General features: G+C 53.0%; 2 protein-coding genes across 11 annotated transcripts in view; both read left to right on the top strand.

The window, feature by feature from the left end:
• Nucleotides 1-340: 340 nt before the first annotated feature.
• Nucleotides 341-9,341, top strand: LOC117311877 (uncharacterized). The gene is made up of 3 exons (XM_073802550.1): nt 341-5,032; nt 7,290-7,733; nt 8,412-9,341. The coding sequence occupies exons 1-3, from the start codon at nt 5,021-5,023 to the stop codon at nt 8,925-8,927; spliced, it is 972 nt and encodes a 323-aa protein (XP_073658651.1). The 5' UTR covers nt 341-5,020; the 3' UTR covers nt 8,928-9,341.
• Nucleotides 9,342-16,409: 7,068 nt separating this feature from the next.
• SLC25A48 (solute carrier family 25 member 48) overlaps nt 16,410-22,240 on the top strand; it is a 46,762-nt gene continuing 40,931 nt past the window's right edge. For 2 of the 10 annotated variants that reach the window (XM_073802553.1, XM_019924461.3), the window contains exon 1: nt 19,699-20,040. In XM_073802553.1, the coding sequence (XP_073658654.1) occupies nt 19,995-20,040 (46 nt within the window). In that variant the 5' untranslated portion in view covers nt 19,699-19,994. Of the gene's footprint in view, nt 17,181-19,450; nt 20,076-22,240 lie in introns of those variants that run through there. The other 8 variants (XM_019924463.3, XM_019924459.3, XM_019924460.3 and 5 more) reach the window with 8 other exon arrangements.

The raw sequence follows: 22,240 nt of genomic DNA on the forward strand, positions 1-22,240 counted from the left end.
TTATAGTTTTCTCTCGATATATGTCCAGGAGTGGGATTGTAGGATCATGTGGTAACTCTATTTTTAGTTTTTTAAGAAACCTCCATACTGTTCTCCATAGTGGCTGCACCAATTTACATTCCCACCTACAGTGTAGGAGGTGAACTGTTCTATATTTTGATTAAGGTCATGATTACATGTTCGTGTGCATTTGTCAAAATTCATAGATCTGTACACTCAAAAGCATATATTTTATTAACTAAAAATAATATATATATATATATAAAACTTGAAATATTTAGAAGTTAACATAAATTTATATGAAAATGCAAAGGACCTACAGTATGTTTTTATTTTTATATTTTAAAAATGTAAAATATATTTTCAAATGACCAAAGCTGACAGACTCCTGTAGCTGATTTCAAGGAATATAGTAAATTTATAGCAATGGTTCACAACTGAAAGCTATTTTCCCCCCAGGGGACATCTGGCAATGTCCGGAGACATTTTCGGTTGTCATAACTCAGGGGAAGGGGTGCTACTAGCACCCAGTGAGTAGAGGCCAGGGATGCTGTTAAATATCCTACAATGCACAGAATAGCCCTCACAGCAGAGAATCATCTGGCTCAAGATGTCAGTAGTGCCAAGATTGAGAAACTCTGATCACAGTAATCAAGGCAGTGTGGTATGGATCAACAAAACAGAACAGAGAGTCCAGGATGTATGGGCCCACACATCTATGACTGAGCTTTGACAAAGGTGCTGAAGTATTTCAATGGGGGAAAGGAAAATCTTTTCAACAAGTAGTGTTGGCATAATGGATAGCCGAATGGAAAAATCAATCTTGATCCCCACCTCAAATCATGTCAATTAACTCAAAAGAATCATAGCTCAAAATATAAAAGCTAAAGCTATAGAGTTTCCGAAGAAAACAGAAATAAATCTTCACAAGATTGGGATAGCAAAGATTTCTTAGGATTCCAAAAGCACAAATGAAAAAAAGTGGATTTCATCAAATTTAAAAACTTCTGTTCCCTAGAAAGACATTGTTAAGAAAATGAAAAGGTGAGACACAGCTTGGTAGAAAATATTCACGATACATATTTCTGACAAAAGACTTGTGTCCAGCATATATAAAAGCTCTTACCACATAACAATAAGACAGACAACCTTACAAAAAAGATATTTTGAAAAGGAGTTTCCTTTTCTAGTGTGATAATGTAAGGTCACTATCGTTCATTCCTCCCATTGATTATGACTAAAGATTCTGAACAAGATACAAAAACCAACTACCTGAGAACTCTAAAAAGCAGATGAAACAGGTTGTGGAGGAGAGTCAAAACTTGGACAAGTGATCCATGCAGGGGTAGTTTTACTAGGTTCCTTCTTTTTCTCTCTGTGTCTCTGTGTCTGTCTGTCTGTCTCTCTGCTTTGCCTAGAGGGCCAACTCCATGGCCACAGTATCAAAAGCAACAGTGGAAGGAAGGGGACCCTGGAAGGACAGAGAGTGTGGGGGAAATCCAGGAGGAGAGAGAGCCAGAAAAGAGGTCCCTTAACTCTTCAAACCTGCATACAAGTGTTGACCTAACCCCTGAGCTACACATGAGTGGGACAGACCCAAACCAGCACAGCCAAGCTTTGAGAACCAAAATCAGGTTTAAACCGTGTGCATAAAAACTTTTTTAAATGAGTTATATGATTTCAGAGACCCATATTTTTAGCCTAATCACTAAATAATGTAAGTTCAGGACAGACCCAAACCACCACTACAACACAACACAGCAAAGGCTTAGAAAACTGAACTCAGATTTGAACCACTGCATACAGAAGGTAAGACAGAACGTGCAGCTTGAACCTAACAGAGTTGATTGCCTTCTAAAACAAAAACATCGACTGTCTCCAGAGGATGCTATACAGGACCCAAATCTACACAACGTAATAGTCATGATGTCCAGGACATTTCAAAATTACCCAGCATACAAAGAACCAGAAAAATGTGGCCACTTCTCAAGGGAAAAGACAAGAGATGCCAGCTTCAAGGTAACCCATATGTTGGAATTATCAAAGACTTCAAAGAAGCTTTTATAACCATGCTCCATCAGGTTAAAAAAAAAATTCAGAATGAATAAAAGGGTAGAAGTTCTCAGCAGAGAAATAAAAACTATAAAAAAGAACCAGATGGAATTATTAGAACTGAAAAATACAAAATCTGAAATTAAAAAGTTCACTGGATGATTTCAACAGCAGACTGGTGATGACCAGAGGAAAAACCTGTAAACTTGAAGAAATGAATAGAAATTACACAATCTGAGGATCAGAGAAAAAAGAAAATTAGAAAAAAAATGAGCAGAGCCCCAGGGATCTGTGGGAAAATATATATTTTAAAAATAACATATGTGTCATTGGAGTCCCAGAGGGAGAGGAGAAGTAAACTGGGAAAAAAATACTTGAAGAATATTTGGCCTAAAGCTTCTCAAATATGGTGAAAGACATAAATTGACATATTCAAGAGGCTCTACCAACTCCCAAAAGGGTAAGGATATGAAAAATAATCTCTAGTGACAGCAGGTCATAGTTGCCTGGGGATGGACCTGGAGGGAAGGAGAGATTACAGAAGTGCCAGAGGAAATTTGGGGGGGTTGATAAAAATATTTGTTAACCTGACTGTGGTAATGGCTTCTCAGGTGTGGACATAAGTGAAGACTTATCAAATTGTACACTTTGAATAGATGCAGTTTATAGTACTTTAATGATAATGAAGTTGTTAAAATGGGCAAAACATTTGGACGCTTGCAAATGAAGATACATAAATTGACAACATGCACGTGAAAAGATGCTAAGTGTCGTTAGTAATTAATGCAAATTAAAACCATAATAACATACCACTATATACCCACTAGAATGGCAAAAATTTTAAAGTGATGGCAAGAATGTGAAGCAACTAGAATGTTCATACATTGCTGTTGAGAATGTAAAAATGGTACCACCATTTTGGAAATAGTGTGGCAGTGTCTTATTTAGTTAAACATGCACTTACCATGTGATCAAGCTACGCGATCCAAGGTATTTACCTAAGAGAAATGAAGACTATGCCCACATAAAGTCCTGTACCTATTCAGAGCATCTGTATAATGGAAATGACGGAAACGCCTCTACACAGATGACTGGATAAACACACTGTTATGCCGTACAATGGTGTACTGCTCATTGATAAAAAGGAGCGAACAGTGCCACAACAGGGATGAATCTTCAAATGTGGAATAAAAAGCTTCACACAAAAGAATACGTATTGTGTGATTCCAAAATGAATCAGTAGCATCAAAAAGCAAATCAGTGGTTGCTTGGGGTTGGGAAGCAGAGAGAGGATTACCTGAAAAGAAGTACTTCTGTATATTAATTCTGGGGTTGTTACATTAGTGTATAGATTGATTGGTATTGGTGAACCATATACTTTTTAGTGTATGTAAATTAGACCTTGATAAAGTTGATGTTTTAAAAGATGACTGTATAACATGAATTGAAATTATGATAAAACTAAAGAGATCAAAACAATATGGTATTGGTACAAAGAGAGACAAAGAGAGGGACAGAGCAATAAATTCGAGAAACTGACTTGTGTTTGAAATAGTTAAGAACTTAGAATGTGGGTTTACTTTGGTATTTCAAATCAGGTTGGGGGAGAAATAAATTATTCATAAATGATGTTGAGTCAACTGACTAACCATTCAAAAGATAAAATAAAATTAGAGCCTTATCTATTACCACTTACAAAAAATCACTTCCACATGGATTCGAGAGTTAAGTCTATTAAAAGAGAAAAGTGGGCTTAAATGGCCCAGCAGCCCATGGGTCCCAGGGCAGAGAGATGGGGGAGACCCGCCTGGGCCCCGGGGGGTCTGCTGGGTCACGCTTTGCCTGGAATCCTGCACTGCGGAAGCCTGAGGTCCTGGAGACGCCCAGACCTTGTGGCTTCCCCATGGTGGGCTGGGGCTCTCCTGTCTTGAGCCCTCAGGCTAAAGTGTAACTCTGAAGTCCTCTTCTCCAGGCTGTCCTAGTGCTGAGGCTCAACTCTCCAATCTGTAAAATGGCCTAACAGTGATGCACTTTCTGACTTGAAAGTCTGTAGTGAGGACTGCATGTGGGAATCACCCAGTGGGTGGGACACTTGGGAGGCGACCTGGGAGAGAAGCCAGGGCTGCTGGCTCCATGGGAGAAAGCAGGCATTTGGCGTAATCAGTCCTTCCACAGCCGTCTCACGTCGTGCTCACTGGTGACCAGGGAAGGACAACACAGGAGGGGCTGCTGGGATGGAGAGCAGAGATCCAGGTCTCGGCTGCATCCCCGAGGGGACTGGGGCCCCCAGGTAAGGAGACGTCCAGACGCCCTGGGCGGCAGTCCTTGGGACTCCTCCTCACCTCCTGCCAGAGGCCCTGGGGGACTCCACAAGTCTCGGGGCACAAGTCCCTGAGCAAGCTCACTGGCCCCGTCGTGGAGAACTGATCTGATTACAGAAGATGTCCGCCTTCCCTTTGTCCCCCTGAGTCTCTGGGGGAGAGCTGGATTAAGCTGAATTAAGAGGCAGGTGATGAGCCCAGGTGTTGGGCGCTTGGGCAGGAGTCTCCATGGTAACAGAGCCATCTGGCTTTCTTGCCTGGCACCAGGCCTTGTGACTTCACGATGGAATCTTCTCTGACAGGCAGAGGGGGATTTGCTAGGGGGAAGGGGAGGTCAGGAGGAAGGCACCTGCTGAGGAGGCTCTGTCTTTTCAGCCCGACTGTGAAGATGAGACTTGATCTTGTCATGACTCGGGGCTACTGCTGACTCTGGAACGGCCTCTGGAGGCGGTGTCCCAGGGACAGGGCAAGCAGCATTGTGCGTGTGCCATTTTGCCGAGCCCCTTTGGGGACCTGGAGGCACACCTGGCCTCCTTCAATCCAGGCCTGGATGGTGAAGTGGAGCCAGGACCCAGGCGGGAAAGGCTGCGGTTCAGGAGAGCTGCTGGCCCCCGGCAGGGAGGTCCACGCTGGGCCAGCACTACCACATGGCAGGAAGGGTAAGGCCTAGGTGAGCCCAGCCCACAGAGGGGGCTGCCGTCATGGCGATGGGCCTCTCCCCACAAGCTGCTCGCCAGGTGGGGCTGAGAGAGTGCTGCCAGTCTCCATCCTTAGGCCAGATCCCTTTATCCACGCAACCAGCCATCCAGCCAACCTGCGTGAACTAGTGTCCTAGGGCTGCGGAAGCAAGTCACCACAAGCTGGGTGGCTTCACACAACGCAGATTTATCCTCTCACAGTTCTGAGGTCTAGGAGCGAAAATCAAGGTGTGGGCGGGGTTCCTTCCTCAGGGCTCAGAGGGAGCACCTGCTCCTTGCCTCTCTCCTGGCTTCTGATGGCTGCTGGCGATCCTTGGCATTTCTTGGCTTGTGGCAACATCTCTTCAGTCTCTGCCTCCATTGTCACGTGACATTCTCCCTGTGTCTGTGTCCAAATTTCCCTCCTCTTATAAGGACACCAGTCATTGGATTTAGGGTCCACTCTAATCCAGGATGACCTCATCTTAACTGGGTTCCATCTGCAAAGAGCCTATTTCCAAATAAGGTCTCATTCACAGGTACCAGGGGTTAGGACCTCATTTCCTGTGGGGGACATGGTTCAACCCACGATACCATGTAAGTCACAGTGAGAAGACCACAGGCTTCAGAGCAGGGCAGACTCGGGCTCAAACCCCAGCACTGCTGCTAGTCTCTCCTGTCTCTTTGGCACAACCGAGCTGGAAAGGCAAGTCTCTCCTCACAGGCCTCTTTAGGATTCCCGGAGAGAGAGGACTGCACAGCGCAGTGCCCATGGGGTGTCTGGGGAGTGGTAGAAACTCAGCAAAGGTGGCGTGAGCGAGACACGTGGAACTCAGAAGAGGGCCTGGTACCCACTCTCCAGGAAGTTGCAGTCAGCAGGACAGCAGGCATTTAGCAAGGGTTAAGACTTACGATGGGGACCGTGGGCTCAAGCTGCCCACAGGAGCGTGTGCCACCACGTGGCCTGTGGCGAGGGAGGGGCACTCAGGCCCAGAGTCCCCATCAAGCATCAAGAAGGCCTCGGCCAGACCACAGTAGGTCCTTCCTATTGGGAGGGTCCTCCAATATGGGCCCAGAGGCCACACATATACCCCACGGACCCCACCATGTACTCGTGGCCCTGACAGGCAAAGGTGGAGCATGGGCTGGCTTTTCACTGACAGGTGCTCTGGGTCCCTATGTTCCCTCAGGGCCTGGGAAGTAATTCCTCATTCTCCACCCCACCCTCCCCACAAGAAATGGCTTCTCCCTCCTGTCGACATTGAGTCTGGCAAAGACTTTGTTCCTGGCCAAGCCCAGTTCAGTACTCTTTCTTTCTTCCTCTTTCCTTCCCTCCAACCTTCCTTTCATTTCTTCCAATATCTGGTATCTACTGTACGCCAGGGCTCTTCTAGGCTCCAGGGATATGGAAGACAGATGGGCTTTGCCTTGGTGGACTTTATAAATTGTAGGATGAAAGGCATTAATCAAGTAATCATGCAGACAAATGTTTCACAGCAGAGGACTGGGTGCCTTGAATGAGAGGAATCAGGATGGGGGGAGTCAATGGTAGAGTGATGCAACCAGACCAGGGGACTACAGGAAGAGACCTTAAGCCAAGAGCTGGAGAAGTTGTCAACTAGGAAGAAGGAGAGGGGAGAGATTCCAAGCAGGAGCATTAGCAAGTGCAAAGGCCCTGTGGCAAGAGGATGCTTGACAAGTAAGAAGCACCTAGAGAAGGTCTATGTGGCTGAACTGGACAGAGTGAAGGGCATATGAGATGCACTGAGAGCAGACTAGACTGATCATTTGTTGGAAAAGCATAGGCTGAGTGCCTACAATGAGCCAGGAACACCAGACAAAGACCACCGCACACACGGAGCAGGCAGACCACTGACTAAGAGAAATGCTTCAGTGCAGAAGTGAAGGGCGAAGTGATCCGGAGTCACGTGGGGGAGGCAGGGGCTGGGAAGGCTCCTCTGAGCTGAGAGTCTAAGAGAGTCTTTAGAGCACAGGCTCTAAAGCGGGACCTGCTTGGTGTGACTGACGAAGGGCAAGAAGGCTGGTGTGTCCCGCGGGCACCTTGCAGGTGAGGCTTGTGGGTAAGCCGACCCTGGATGGGAGCCACCCTGGGTTGTAACGAGGACAGCCGCATTTGGAAAACCCCTCTGGCCTCCAATGTAGGCAGGAGCTGGGGTGGGAGCTGGAGAGGCTGGGGGAGTTGGGTGCAGTGACAGACGGAACTCCCTTCTCTTCCCAGACGTCCCAGAAGAGCTGCGAGGCTGAGCCCAGAGTCTTGCCCTCTCAGAGCCTCCTGCAGGAGGACGACCCAGAGCCCCCGTCCCAGCAACTGCAGGCCACCGGTTCAAGGGGCAGTGAGCCCCGCAGCAACCTTGACCTCTCCCGTGGGCCCCTGGTGGCCTTGGAGTACCTGCCGTTCTTTCGCACCTACGGGCAGCTCCTGGCTGAGGAGGAGCTGGCCCCGCGGCCCGAGGTTTGCAGGGACCGAGGAGGAGACCAGAGTATCAGAGAGGAGGACTCAGAACCACCCAGTGGCTTCTTCCCTTACTACCGCTCCAAGGAGGAGCGTTTTCCCAGCCTGGCCCTTCCTGGCAGGTGGTGTGCAGGCTCCCGTGACCCGCCCGCCTGGAGGGAGCTGCAGGCTTGCTGCTGCTGCAGGACGACAGTCAGCGGCAGGTGTTCCGTGAGTTGGGGAGGCCACAGAGGGTGCAGGGTGCACTGTCCCAGGGCCCCACTCCCCAGGAGGCTTGACCAGGCCCCCGAGGTCGGCTGGGGCTCCTGGAACAGCGTGTTGTTAGGTAAGGGCACAGAGCCTGGAGGCAGGCTGCCTCAATCCCAGCTCGGCCACTTGCTCAGAGAATGTGTTTTAAGCCTCATGACCCTCAGTTTCCTTATACGACAGAAAGTAATAGTAGCTACTATTTGTTTAGTCCTTAGGCTCCCAGACATATGATTCGTGTGTGTCATTTCATTTTTCCTAGTAATAGTCCTATGAGGTAGGTCTTGTTATTTATTCCCATTTTATGGAATGAGCCTTGGAGAAGTTAAGCGACTTGGCCAAAGACATTGCTAGCAAGAGCAATCCTGGGATTTGACCCAAAGCCCGTGCCCTCCAGAGTTCCTAAAGCCACTCCAGCCCCACAAAGCCGGCAACTTGCCCTGGACTGTAGGATGGAGGAGGTGGGATGCGTGGGTTCTAATCCCAGCTGGGAGCCCTGGGAGGGCTGAGTGACGTCACATCGCCGAGTGCTTCCCTTCTGTAGAAGGTACGGCCCTGGCTTCTTCCCCTACGCTACTGTGGAGTGGAGGCACAGGCCAATCCTGGGAGCCTGGCTGACCATCTTGTCTCCTGCTGACCCAGGCTGGCCCGGCAGGCCCAGACCTCATCTCTGGGCTCTCTCACTCGCCGACTCGCTGCCCCACCCTGCTGGCCTCAGCGGGGCACTCCCGTGACAGCGGCTTGGATGCGCTTGTCTACAGCGACGTCGCCTTCGGGGGCCAGGCCCTGTGTGCTCCAGGATTCGTGCCTTACTACAGAAGCCCTGAGGAGTGTCTGCGCACGAGCCCTGGGCCTCCCGCCTGTCCACTTTGGGGCCAGGAGTCCACAGGGAAGCTGCCCGGGCCTGGTGCAGCCTCACTGCGCCGGAACAGGTGCTGGGGGCGGCAGGGACGACCGAAGAACGGCCCCCAGCACCTGATGATTAGCACACAGGCGGTGAAATGGCTGGCGGTGAGGTTACCAGAGCTCAGTTCGCCCTGGACCTGGAGCTGGCCTGGGACTGCAGCCTTCAGGCCTTCATTTTCCCCCCGGCGGGAGGACTCCAAGCCCCGGCAGGCTCCCCTGTTGGGCTGGAAAGAAGACCCTGCACCCTGTTAGCCAGTGGCTCTACCCTGGGGTGTGACTCAGCAGAGGGGAGACCTCAGCCTGTACCCTACGTTCAGCCCCACCCCCAGGAAGTGACCCTCCCACCCCAGCTGCTTCCACTCAGCTATCCTAGCTGGGATACCTGCCCAGTGGAGAGCAGCTGCCCCAAAAGTGCCTCCACTAAGCAGAAGGGGCAGGGCTGGCTGGACACCTGGGAGGCGCAGAGAACAGAGACGAGTTTGTAAATAAATCATTCGACTACAAGGATTGGCGTTGGTGCACTAATTTGATGCTTTGAAGTAATACCTGTGGCTTCCGTGTATTGAGCATTTACTATGGACTAGGCACCTCACAGAGACCGTCTCCATAATCCTTAGGGGCATACACTTGTGTCATCGCCATTCTACAGTTGAAAAAACAGGCTCAGAGAGGTTAAGTAACATGCCCGAGCTCACACAGCTGGGAGTCACACCCAGGTCTGTCTGACCGGGGGTGGGGTGGGGGGGCTGAGTGCTTGAGCCCTTCCCCACATGCCCCTCCTCCGTGAGTCTTTACACGGCAAGGACAGAGCCAGCTGCTGCCTGCCAGGCTCCCTTGGACCCACCCCCAGCTCTCCTTTCCTCACTGCCCCTCTGCCTTTCCTTCCCCAGCTTCCTCCTCTTTGGAGCAGCAGGCAGGACACAGCGACACAGCACACATCTACCGAGGCCCTGCCTTCTTGGACTTCGCGCATGTGCTGTCTGGTGCCCCAACTCCAGGTTCCCCCCACGCACCACAGCAGAGGGCCCTGAGGCTGAAGCACATGGGATGAGGACACATGGGTGTGTCCGCCCACCCCACCCACTCCTGGGACTGAGCACACGGACGTCAGCTTCTGTTTGACACTGTCCTCGAGTGCCCAGTCATACACGTCATGTCCCACCTTCACAGCCAGTCTGTCCCGCGGCGCTGATTCCATGACCCACACGCCCCTGATGGCTGATTCCTGTTCCTGCACCAGGGCAATGCCTGCACCTCCTCCCCACTCTTCCTGAGGATGAGGAAGTTGAGGAGGAGGGGAAATAAATCAGTCGGTCACACTTCAGGTACGTGGAAGAATTTCTTCTAAAAAAATCCACTTTTTGATATTTCCTGCGACTTCCCTTTGGGCTGGGGGACTTGGGGTTGGGAGTATGATGGACGAAATCTAGGTGCCCTTGCTGGAAGACTCCTTGGCTTTGCTCTTGGAGTGGGGGAATTGGCCTGGTCCCTTGTGAGTTCCTCAGGGCCGAGTCTGGGCTGGGTCTGTGCTGGCTGGCATCCTTGAGCCCTCACTGCCCTCAAACAGTTGGGAGGTGTCTGGGTGTGAGTTAGAAACCAGGGCGGGGTGCCACTCTTTCTTCGTGTTCTCCGAGCTGGGTCCCAGGTACGGCTCCCTCGGTCCGTGTGTGGGGCTGGTAGAGAGCACAGGTAGGGCTGGGAGCCCTGCAGCCAAGCGCCAGGGCTGAAGAGACCCTGGAGCTTTGCAAGACTGAGAGCTCTCTTGAGGGAGTGGTTTGCAGGAAGGATCTGGGGCAGAGAGGTCCTGGGTAAGCGGATGGGCTTCTCTGCAAGAGCAATTTGCTTCTCATCCATTCAGCTGGCACTGGCCAGGAGCTGCTCTGTGCCGACTCAGACGTGAGCACACGTGAGGACGCAGAGGCCGGAACAATGGTGAGAGTTAACTTCTGTTGAGCGTTTACTGTGCACCAACCACAGTGCTGAGCACTGTACATGATTTAACACACTGATTTTGACTTTGCTTAGGTACAGTTAGCAGCCCCATTTTACAGAGGAGGATGTCCAGGCACAGGGAGATTAAACGGCCAACCAAAGACTACAGAGATGAAAAGCTTTAGAGCTAGGATCTAAACACTATCTAGCTCTGGAGTCCATGCTCTTCACTATTATGCTTGTATTAGATGTCTATTTCCTTGTAATAAATTATCTCAAAACTTGGGGGCTTAACATAACAATGAACACAATTTCTCACAGCATTAAGGTTCAGGAATCTGGGAGCAGCTTGGCTGGGTGATTGTGGCTTGAGATCGCTCGTGAAGCTGCAGTTAAGGGGTTGGCCAGGGCTGCAGTCATCTGAAGGCTTGACTGGGCCTGGAGGATCTGCTTCCTCCCTCACATGGCTGGCAGATCGGTGCCAGTTCCTGGCAGGAGGCCTCAGCTCCTCACCTCGTGGGCCCCTCCACAAGGCCGCTTGAGCAGCCGCGCAACATGGTAACTGGCTTCCCCAGAGCAAGTGATCCCAGAGACCAAGACAGAAGCTGTAATGCCTATTAACAGCTGAGCCTCAGAAGTCACCTATTTCTACCTCTGCCATATTCTGTTGGCCACACAGGTGAGCTCTAATTCAGTATAGAAAGAGACCCCACAGGGCATGAATGGTGAGAAGCATTGGGGACCGTCCTGGAAGATGGGCTACCATATGCTCTAATATAAGGTATAGTGCCAAATTCTGGGGGTTCGTGGGGAGAGAGGGCTCATTCACCAAAGCAGGCCCTGGAGTCGGGGTGCGGCATCAGAGGGAAGTGGCATTAACACTGTACTTGGGAGGGATGTGCTAAGATAACAGGGCTGTATCCCCAGAACCCAGCATTATGCCTAGTTCATGGGAAATACTCAAGCGTTCATGGTTGGATGAATGGATGAGGCATCAATAAGGGCAGAAAAGGGGGCACATTCTGGTTTTATGGGGCCTAAACTTAGGGGAGGAGTGGAGGAAGGGGGATGGAAGCCTCCTTGGTCATTCTGAGGCAACTTCGGAGGCTGCATGCAAGAGGAAAAAGGTGGAGCTCCTCAGGAGAAGGTGGAGAGGGGGCTGGAAGAAGTGACAGGCAGGGGCAGAGCCGGAGCTCGGCTGCTCTGCTGGGAGACCCGGCTGCAGCAGAACCGTGTAAGGCATGAGGCAGTGGGCAATTTCCCTTCTGCACGCCCCTCCCCAAGTGGACTGGTACCTCATTTAAGGCTGGTTCTCCTCAGCCTTCTCCCTGGCTACAGATTTGTCACATAGGAAATCTCTACTTTGGAGAAAATTGAATCCACATGGTTTTGAGATTTTGTTCTTTTAAGTTTTTGCTTTGTACTTGCATCAAAAATGAGATGTCCTTGGAGTCCTTTAAATCACCCCTCTCTTAAAAACAGGAAGTTCCTCTTTGCCATGTTCACACTGACCCTGGAGCAGAGAGCAGTGGTTTGGGGTGGGTTCCAAGCTGAGAGTTTTGTCACCCCGTCTCTTTCTTTGAGGTGTGGGGTCTTAAGTCTGGCCTTTCTTTTAATAGATGGAGAAACTGAGGTCGGGAAGGAAGAGTGCATCCAGAGACGCAGAGCAAGTGGGAGGACCTGTGCCATCTCTGCGGACGGAACGTGTTGCTGGTTCTCGTGCCCACGCCCCACCCTCACCCAGAGGCTGATGAGTGTGCTGTGCGTGTGCTGGGTGAGGGGAGCGAAGGGACACCACAGCCCTTCTGAGAGGCTGGACCAGCACAGGCCTCAGCCTCCCCAGGCAAGCCCGCCAGGTTCCCACAGAAAGCAAGGCTGGTGTGCAAGGAGCCCAGGCCTGCCTCAGGGTGGGCCAGGGAGGTCTGTCCAGGTGAGATGCAGCTAGCCCCCAGATGGGTCCTCCGTCCACTCACAGGGGCAGCAGGAGGACTGCGGACCACCGATAGACAGCAGATGCCACCGCCCACAGAGGCACCTGGCCAGCCAGGGCCCTGGAGCTCAGACTCCAAGCCTTCAGCCTTCTCTCCCACAGCAGGCGAGCTCTTTTGGCTCCCGTGCTCTCTCCTGCCTGGGGTCACTCCGCTCTGCCCTCTGCCTGTGATGTGATGGATGCCCTCTCTACTGCCTCCGCAGGCCAAAATCCAGATCGTCTTTTTAGGACCAGCTCCTTCCTGAGACTTCAGAGTCTGGCTCCTTTTCTTTTCAGCTCAGGCATGAGAGGAGGTTTCCTGGTCTCCCTCAGAGTTCTGCCCCTGAAGTTTGAGCCGGCTGGTGGAGGAGACTCGCCACACAGCGGCAGAGATGGGGCCGCCATTCCCAACACAGACTCCTCTCTCACCATCCGAGTCACCAGCTCTCTGCACCCCAGGCAGTTCAGCACACAGCAGTGCTCAGCAGGGGCCGCCGGATGTGACCTCAAGAGCTGCAGTGGAATCCCCCGGCCATCGCCCACCTCACGCCCCTCTTCTCCTGCGGAAATCCCTCAATCCCAGATTTCCTGGTCCCCGACTTGCCCGGCCTCCGCTTGTCCTCAGCACAAGCCCGCTTATGCCCATCAGCTGAGAAGGAAAGGGCAGACTTGCCTTGTTCTCAGATGTGCACAGAGCCGTCTCAGCCCACAGGACCCTGGCAGGGAGGCAAGGACTGAGGGCAGCCCAGGGTGCTCCCCTTGATTCCTGAGACATCTGCTCCAGCAACTCTAAGAATGTGAGCGTAGTTGGCAAAGGTTAATACCATCTCCCTGATGGTGGAGAAGCTGAGTCAGAGAAGTTAGGACATTTACGCTCGGGGGCCAGGGCAGGGAGGGGGCAGGGCTTTGGGGAGAGTCACCTCCACTTTCTGAGGCTTGACCAGGAGGCAGCACCTCGGTTATGAGCCGGGTCCTGGAGTCAAACAAAAGGTGTGAAGCCTTAATCCTCCACTCACGGAGGTTTTGTGTGGTTTTGGAGAAATTGCTTAACTAATCTGAACTTCATTCTTCTCACCTGCAAAGTGGGGAATTGCCTCACAGAATTTGATGAGCTAGTGTAGGAGGAACATATAGCACTGGCCCAGCTTGGAGCCCTGAGGTGGAAAAGAACCTGGTAAATCTGAGGCCTGGATGAGTCAAGGCAGGTGAAGAGATGGAGGTGTCACCTCTCCTTACTGGGGGCTCTCCCTCCAAGTACAGAGTCAGCTCCCAGGAAGCCTCAGATGGGTCCACATCAAGCCCCTCAGAGGTCCGCTCTGGCACCCTCAGACTCCTCCTGAGCCTCCCGTGTCAGCGCATCTCCCGTTGCCCAAGTGTATACTGGCTCTGACTCTGCCAGCCCAGTGCCAGGGAAACTGGGCCAGGAACCTCTCCCCCTGCTGCAGCCAAGCCTGTCCTTTCCTCCTGGGAGTTCCAAGTGCTGTGCCGCAGCGCCCTCTGCTGACAGATCTTAAGAAGACACCCACAGCCGGCATCTCCATGGCCCAGAATTTTAGACTTCTCTGGACACTGAGGAGGCCCGTCTCTACTCTACAAAAAGCAGAGGGGAAATTGAGCCCTGGACTTGCCCAAGGTGCCCAGTGAGCAGCAGCACCAGAAGCAGAGCCCAGGCAGCCCAGCCTCCCAGCAGCTGCTTTGCCCCCTCACTTCACAGCCACTCGCCTCTGTTACTTGACTTGGAGCATCAAATTGAAGGGACACTGGACCAAATACAGAACATGCTCTGAACAGACTCTCTCAAAGAACTGTCAGTAAAAGAAGGAATCCTGCCCCAAATGAGAAACTCCAGCGGCACCTTCAAAATCACTCATCAGAGTCAGGGAAGGGACCCCAGAGCTCCCATTGTCTGAGGCCGGCACAGGAGTGATGCAGCAGGTACAAACACCCAAAGAAGAAAGACAAGACATGCATGTGTCCCACTTCATTCATTCATTCGCACTCAATCATTAGTCATTACCGTTCATCTGCTCTGCAGCAGAGGCTTAGAATGCAGCAGCAGTGGACAAGGCGGACAGCTCCTACCCTCCTGGGCCTCCCAGGCATTGCACAAAGACTGACCAACACGGTGAGGGCTGGAAGGAGAAGCAGGGAGCCTCGAGAGGGGCAATGAGAGAGCCCTCTCTGCAGAGGATGTTTCAGCTTAGTCCTGAGGGAGGTAGAGCTGGCCTTGAGGATGGCAAGAGGAGGGAGCTGCAAGCAGAGGGAGCGATTAGTGCAAAGGCCCTGAGCTGGAAAAGCATCTGGAACTTTTGAGGGCCTGCAAGGAGCCGGGCTTCTGTGACATGCCAAGAAAGACCCTGGTCTCTTCTGCTCTGCCTTGTATCTAGACTCCTTCTTTGACTGCCAGCAGTCAGCAGGCCCTTCAGACTTGGTCTCCATGGCCTCCCCTTTTAAGTCCCGCTGAGCAGTGATGTCCGTCGGGCCTCTGCCAGGCTCTGCAGGTCCAGAGGAGAATAAGGCAGTGCCCTCTTCTCAGTGTGTCCACAGTCCTGACGGGAAGGCAGCCTGTAATCCGTAGAGCGTGACGGCAGTGCTATGCATATGCCTGGAATGTTCTGGAAATACAGTTGAAAGCTAGCAGATCCAGCATGGAGTGGGCCGTGCTTCAAGGAAGGCCTATCAGGAGCAGCTGAGCTGAGTTTCAAAGGAGTAAGGTGTGAGGGTTAGCTAGAGAAGAAGTGGGGAAAAGGGCGTTCCCGGCAAGGGAACATGTGGGCGGGCACACATGTGAAAAGCATGTGGGGCGTGCAGCACATACTACGCAGCTGGGGCTTTGGCCCGAGGGGAGGGCTGGGGTGGTAGGAGGTGAGAAGTGGAAAGGCAGCCGGACCCAGGCCCACAGACCCTCACATGCCAAGCTAAGGAAGTGGAAGTAGACTCAAGGCCGTGGGGAGTCATTGGAGGTCTGTCAGCCGGAGAGCAGGAACAGATTCAAGGTCTCAGAAGCTCACTGTGGCAGCTGCTGGAGGGACAGAGGATCGGGGCAGAGGGACCCAGAGGCTTCTGTCCACCATGATCCAGACAGGCAGAGGCACAGGGCTGGGCTGAGCCACATTGGGAGACGTCAGAGAGGGATGGATGTTGGGGCCAGGGAGGAGATGGACCCTGGACTTCACAGCTGATGGAATGAGGCCTTGGGGGAGAGAGCTGAATCGAGGGTGATGCCCAGCGTCTGGTTTGGGTGGCCAGCTGGGTGGGGCACTGGAGGGATAGTTAGAGAGTTAGTTAAACAGAGAGTCCATAAAAGGATGTGCTGAGTTAGAGATGACATGGGGCCATCTACTCCTCAAGTAGAGGAGTTGAGGAGAGGAGAGACAGGTAGGAGATGAGGTGTCGAGGTTGTGATCTGAGAGGTGATGGGTGTGGCTGGGAGAGGGTCCAGGTGAGGGCCCTGAGAGTCCCCAAACAGAACGAGGGGCAGGAAGTGAGTACTGCGGACAGAGAGAAGGAGGGAGAGCGCAGTAGTCAGGGAGAAAGGCCGCCCCACCGGGTGAGGGCAAGCTTCCAGAAGACAGAGGAGAGCAGGGAGCAGGGCCGGGTCTCTGCCGTGGGGTGTCAGTTGGGAGCACCTGGCCCAGGTGTAGCAGGTGGGGGACCTGGGCTTGGCCAAGGAGGTGGAGCCATGGGGCTGGAGAGACTCAGGGTGCAGCCAGGAGGCTGCAGGCCGGGAGTCGGGGGCCGGGGGGAGTGGGGGGCCTTCCCTGACTGCTGACTGACACTTGACTCCCCTCAGTGCTCTCACAGCCGCCCCCATGTGGCATCTCAGGCAAACGGTCCCCTCTCTGCCAGAGCCCTTCCCAAGAGCAGAGACTGACACAGAGTAGGTGCTTGGGAAACTCTTTACCTGAAAGGGCAAATGAGAAATGGGAAATGCACCACTCATCATCAAAGACTGTCAGCATCGCCCACCTGCCGATCCCCACTGCGGTGGAAGATGCTCTGGGGGTTATCTTTGGGGAAGGAGCTGAAGGAGAAAGGAAATTGGGTTTCCTTCTGACCCTAGCAACCGAGGGAGTTGATCTCCTGTGCCTCCGTTGCTTTACCTGCTCCCTCCCAAGGGCGGAATACAAGTGTGCATGGCAGGCAGCACTGCAAATGCTGCTCCAAAGCGGGGAAGCCAGGCACACGTAGCGGCTCAGAGCCCTCCCCAGAGCCAGCGTTCTGCTGGGTCTAGGATCCTCTGGCCGGGCCGTTGGCTGCCACGAGACCAGACCTGGGTCCTCCCCCTACCTCCCTTGTAGGTGTGCCTGCTGGGCAGATCTGTGGCCCACATTTGGGAATGGAGCACAGAGATGCCTTCTGGAAAGGAGCCCACACCCTCCGCTCTGCTGCAGCTCATTAGCAGTTCAAGCAGCCGCTCTCTGGGCCCGGGAGGCTGTCCCAGGGCTCCGGAGCCTCTGCCTGCCAACTCAAGGCTTTCTTACTTGGTGCCAACACAGGACTGAGGGAACGACAGTCCACCTGGCACCCTCTAGGTGGTCCTCCAAAAGAGCAGGCAGGCCTTGGTGAACTGGCAGACTCTCCACCTGTGGACTGGCTTCAAGGTGAGTTCACACAATGACCACTCTCTGGAGACCTTTCATTTCTCATAACTGTCCTGGCACACGTCCCAAGCATGGCAGGGCACAGCATGGTGAGGGGGGAGAGGTGCTGCTGGTAGCCCCACTCCTCTCAGCCCTTTTCAGATCAAGCCTCAGTGGCAAACTTTGTCTTGCTTTGGAAGAAGGAGCCCTGGGCAGCTTCCACACCATGATGGTCTTGATGATGTGACATAAATGTGCCAGTGGGAGAGGCCCCTTCCTTCAGACATTACCCCTCACCATTTTTTGCAATCCCAGGTGCTAAGGCTGGGTCCCTGCTGGAAACTAGCAGGACACTGAGGTACACCAGTCCTCCTCCTTCTTGGAGGGAGGCCAGGGAGCTCTCACTGGACCAAAAGCACCTCCACGTAGCCAGGTCACATTTCCCAGCAAGCATGGACCTCCAGCTGGGACCTGGCTGGGTGCAGGGCTGCCTACAGAGAGGAAGTCTGAGAGAGAGGTGACCGCCCCTCTGCCTTCCTTCCGGGCTGGCTCAGGCTGAGCCTGGGCCTGGAGGGAGCTGGGCCCCTGCAGAGTCAGACCCTGGCCTTCCAGGTCTTGCCTGCTCTGGGGCCAGGGCCTAGGATGTGGCTGGAATGTCAATAAACATCACTGCCTGGGGGTGAGACAGGGAAGAGAGAGCCCATGGCTGACGGGGGTCAGCACAGGCTCAGGGAGACGTGGGCACACCGTGAAGCACCATTTCAGGACAAGGGGCGGGATAGGAAAGTGGAGGGCGGGGTGAGAAGTGTGTGGAGAGAGGTCCAGAGCAAGGCTGTCTCTAGAATTCCTCCACCAGCTCACAGCTGGGGGGCATGAGACCCCCTGACTGGTTAGGGTTTCATGAAACCTCCCTGAGTCTCCTACGAGCCGCTTCGTCTCTATTTTACAGGTGTACACAGTTAGGGTTCTACCAGAGAAACAGAAGCAGAGGGAGATTCTATGTTACATAATTGTAGGGTCCGGCTGGGCAAGTGTGACATCTGGAGGGCAGGCTGGTAGGCTGGAAATGCTCATCCCACAGGTGGCATTTCTTTCTCAGGGAAACGTCCATTTTGCTCTAAAGGCTTTCGGCTGACTGGACGAAGCTGACCCAGATTATCAAGGATGAGCTCCCAGACTTAAAATCAGTTGGTCGTCACCTCCACAGCATCCCTTCCCGGCAACACCTGGATGAGCGTTTGATCAAATCACTGGGTAGTGTCACGCAGCCAGATGGTCACACATAAAAGTGACCATCGCCGGGATGACCCCCAGTGCCTGCTCACAGCTGCTGTGAGGGGGAGTGAGGAAGTAAGACTTGGCACAGACGCTGGCTTGAAAACATCCTCAGGGCGAGGCAGCTCTGGCTCCCTGTGCTTGTCTGGGGCGTGCAGGGAGTGCGTTTGCAGGCTGGTCAGAAGTGTTCGAGCCAAGGAGGCTGAGCTGGGTTTGGGTCTGCTTGTCTGCAGGGGGTGGGGACTGGCTCAGAGAGCCCTGGGGGCTTTGTGGGTGGGGCATCAGCGGCTTCGGGGAGCTTCAAGGCAGGCACTTCCAGGGGCACAGCGTGCTGCCTGGCCACCCAGACCTCACGCCGAGGCAGCTCTCAGAGGAAATTTCCAGGCTAGCCTCATCCCTCCTGAAAGCCTGGCCAGGGGCAGGCTGAGAGTTTTCAGGGCTCTGGAAATTCCCACCTGGCCCGGGGTGCTCTCAGCAGGGGGCTGTGTGCCCTCAGCCGGGGGTGCTGCAGGACCTTCAAGTCTGGGTGGGGTCTCCCCTGGGCTCTCCACCGTGGCAGCTGGATCTCCTGGGAAAAAGCTCAAATCTGTCCTCACACAGCTAAACCTACAACTCAGGTGCGACAAGTTTCGTCTCCTAATCTGGACCAGTTTTCTAAAAGATTAAAATCTATGTGTCATACAATCATTTCCCTAGGAATGAGGATAATAATAGCACCCATCTCACAGGGCTGCTGTGAGGGGTAAGCCCAGGTACAGTGAAGGGGGCCCGATGTCAGTGCCCAGGAAATGTTGCACATTATTAAGAGCGAGTACTTACTTAGCGCTGATTTGGAGACTGCCCCTGGGCTAGGTGCTTTCCACACATTATTTCAGTAATTCAGGAATAGATAGGGTCTTGAAACCTGGGGGCTAGAGAAAGGTGTGGAGTGCAGGCGGAGGAAGAGCCCCTGACCACTAAAGTTGTTATGGAAGATTGTGTGTCCTTTGTATTTTATAGAGAAACTGTCCATGGCTTTCAATCAGCTCAAAGAATTGAGAACTTCTGGTTTAGTTGATAGTTGGACATTCAATTATAATTATTTCAGCTCTGTTTTCGCTAAAAAGAGGATGTGTCCACCCAGCTAAATAATCCTATCACAGAGAGACCTTGGTGTTTGTAATCAAATACTTCTGGACTTCGGATAAAGCCTTCCTCTGTACCTCTTGTCATGAACTTTGAGAAATGTCCCTGAAATCATTTCCAGTGTCTCGGAGGAGATGTGAAGAACTACCATAACTACCGGTGGACACTCCCTCGCCTGGCCCGCGCGCTGCGCCTTTAAGGTCTACTGGGGGCGTGATGTCAGCTGCCCGCGGGCACTTGGAGCGCGAGCCCGGCGGCCCGCGCGCTTCGGCGATTCCGAGCCATTCCGAACCCGTTGTGGAGAAGGACCTGCCTGCCGGTAGCTCCGCGTCCCTGACTTCGCCCGTCCGGCGCGCTCGCCCGTGGGCCATGACCAGCAGACCCTGAACGGGCACCGACCCGGCTCCGGGAACGCGAGGCTCCGCGGCCCCGGCCATGGGCAACTTCCAGCTGGAAGACTTTGTGGCGGGCTGGATCGGAGGTGAGCGCATCCCCGGATGGGAGGGACCCCCAGAGGTGAGTGCGCTGACGGGACAGCCCGGCCCGAGAGGAAGAGAGCGAGTCAGCCGGGAATTGCGCAGGCGGAGTTTCCACGCCGTGCCGGGTCAGGGAGCTCCGCGCCCAGGCGCTGCCCACACGCGCCCTGGGTGCTCGCTGCCCGCCGCCCGGCTGGTCTTGCCGCTTCTCGCCTGCTGCCGCGACCCCGGGGGAGATTCATCCCGAGCCTGCGATTTGCCTCAAAGTTTGGGTCCGCGGAACTTGATCCTGTAATGATTAAACCAATGGTCAAAGCGGACAGCCAATGGAACGTCCCGGCGCGTACACACCCTTCGGCGCCCTGGTGCGCACTTGAGTCTGGGGACTCTGGGCTCACAGGAACTCGTGTGTGAGGGTGGCGTTTGACCGCCGCCCGCCCCCGTGCGCGGGATGCGGAGCCCGGCCTGGCGGTCAGGCCGGCCCTTGTGGCGTCCGGCTGCGGGGAGCGGAGCGCAGAGCTGGGAGCCCAGCACTGGCTGCAGGTGTCCGCTGCCAGATAGGAGGAACCCTTCACGTTTTCAGCCACAGCCAACTGTCATGCCTCTCCTCGGGCACTGCTGGGCCCGCCGGTCCCTTCCTACCATTCCTGGAGACGCTCTCTGCTGAGCCTGGGGTGTGTTTGCTTAGGCAATAGTCGCATCCATTGCCTTGCTTCTCCATTATTCTCTTTCCAATAGGTCTATCCCTCCTCTTTGCTCAGCTATTGGGGGGGGGGCGGGGGTGAGGGACTTTGCTTATTGTCAGATATAGCCTTTCTTTTGGCTCCATCTAAGAGGACCATCAGAAAAGAGCTGTTGGCGAATGCAGTCCCTCCCCAATGTAAAATCCTGAGACGCTCGCTCAGGTAGAGGCTATGGCTAGCATGTTTGTGCCCCACTAAGTGTTCTAGGTATGGAGACCAGGAGATTTGTAGGAAAGGAAAAAAAAAAACAAAAAAAGCAACTAACCAGCTAGGATCCCGGGTGGTTCCCCTTCTGGTGGCACCCTCCCACCTCCTAGCAGGAGTCCATGTCTGTCCCCCGCAGGTGACAGGTGGCTGCAGGGCCCCTGCTTCTCACCCTCCCAAGCAAAGGTGATTCCTCTCCCTGGGGGCAGTTCCATTGCACAGGCTCCCTTGGGTAGGGCTGAGACCTGCCTCTCCTAACTTTGCCAGTCAGGGGACTGTGCCCAGGGACCTGCCAGGCACATCCAGACCCTCTTCGGACAACCTTTCAGCCGTCCGGAGGGGGAGGCTTTCCTCGGCTGCCCTTTAAATAGTCAGACCAACTTCAGTAGGGCTGCCAGGGGCTTGGTTTGAGAAATGTCCTGGAGGGTAAGACTGTCAGAGCAGCTCAAAATCTCTGATGACACAGAGACCCTCCCCAACTCACACAGCAAGTAGTGGGTTGTCCTTTATTCTGAGATTGCCCTTACTTTGTTGATGTCAGCATGGTTTTGTTTGTTTTTGTTTTCGCTTCCATGAAATGAACACGAATGTAGTAGCAGTGAATGCTTCGTAAGTGTCAGGTGCTGTTTAAATGCTACATGGATACTTTTAAAGCAACTTTATTGAGGTTATTTTACATATCATAAAATCCACTCATTTCAAGTGTACAATTTAGGGATTTTTAGTAATTTTACCAAGTGTTGCAACCATTACCATAAACTAGTTTTAAAACATTTCATCCCCCAGTAAGATCCCTCATGCCCATTTACAATTAAACCCCATCCCCTCCCTCTCTCTCTGGGCAACCACTTTCAGGCTCTATAAATTAGTGTTTTCTGGACACTCTATATAAACAGAATCATACAATATGTGGTCTCATGTCTACGTATATTTCTTTACAGCTCTAATGAGGTAGCTACTATCATTACATCCCCATTTGACAGATGAGGAAATGGATACTCAGAGAAATTCAATGACTTTCCCCAAACCATACATCTAGGATGAACACGAGGATTCCAACCCAGGCAGTCTGGTACCAGGGCCATTTTAAGCCCTGTACTCATCTATAGCTGTTTTCTCTCTCAGTGACCTGTCATGATAAACTTTCACCATTACATCCTTCACATCTTGCTTGAAATTTTACTGGTCTGTAATATCCCAAGGTCTGGAAACCACTGACCTGATAATTCTGTTTCTTATCTTGTATCCCTGCTTTCAG

This window comes from Tursiops truncatus, chromosome 3 (assembly GCF_011762595.2).
Source record: "Tursiops truncatus isolate mTurTru1 chromosome 3, mTurTru1.mat.Y, whole genome shotgun sequence".
NCBI classification, from domain to species: Eukaryota; Metazoa; Chordata; class Mammalia; order Artiodactyla; family Delphinidae; genus Tursiops; species Tursiops truncatus.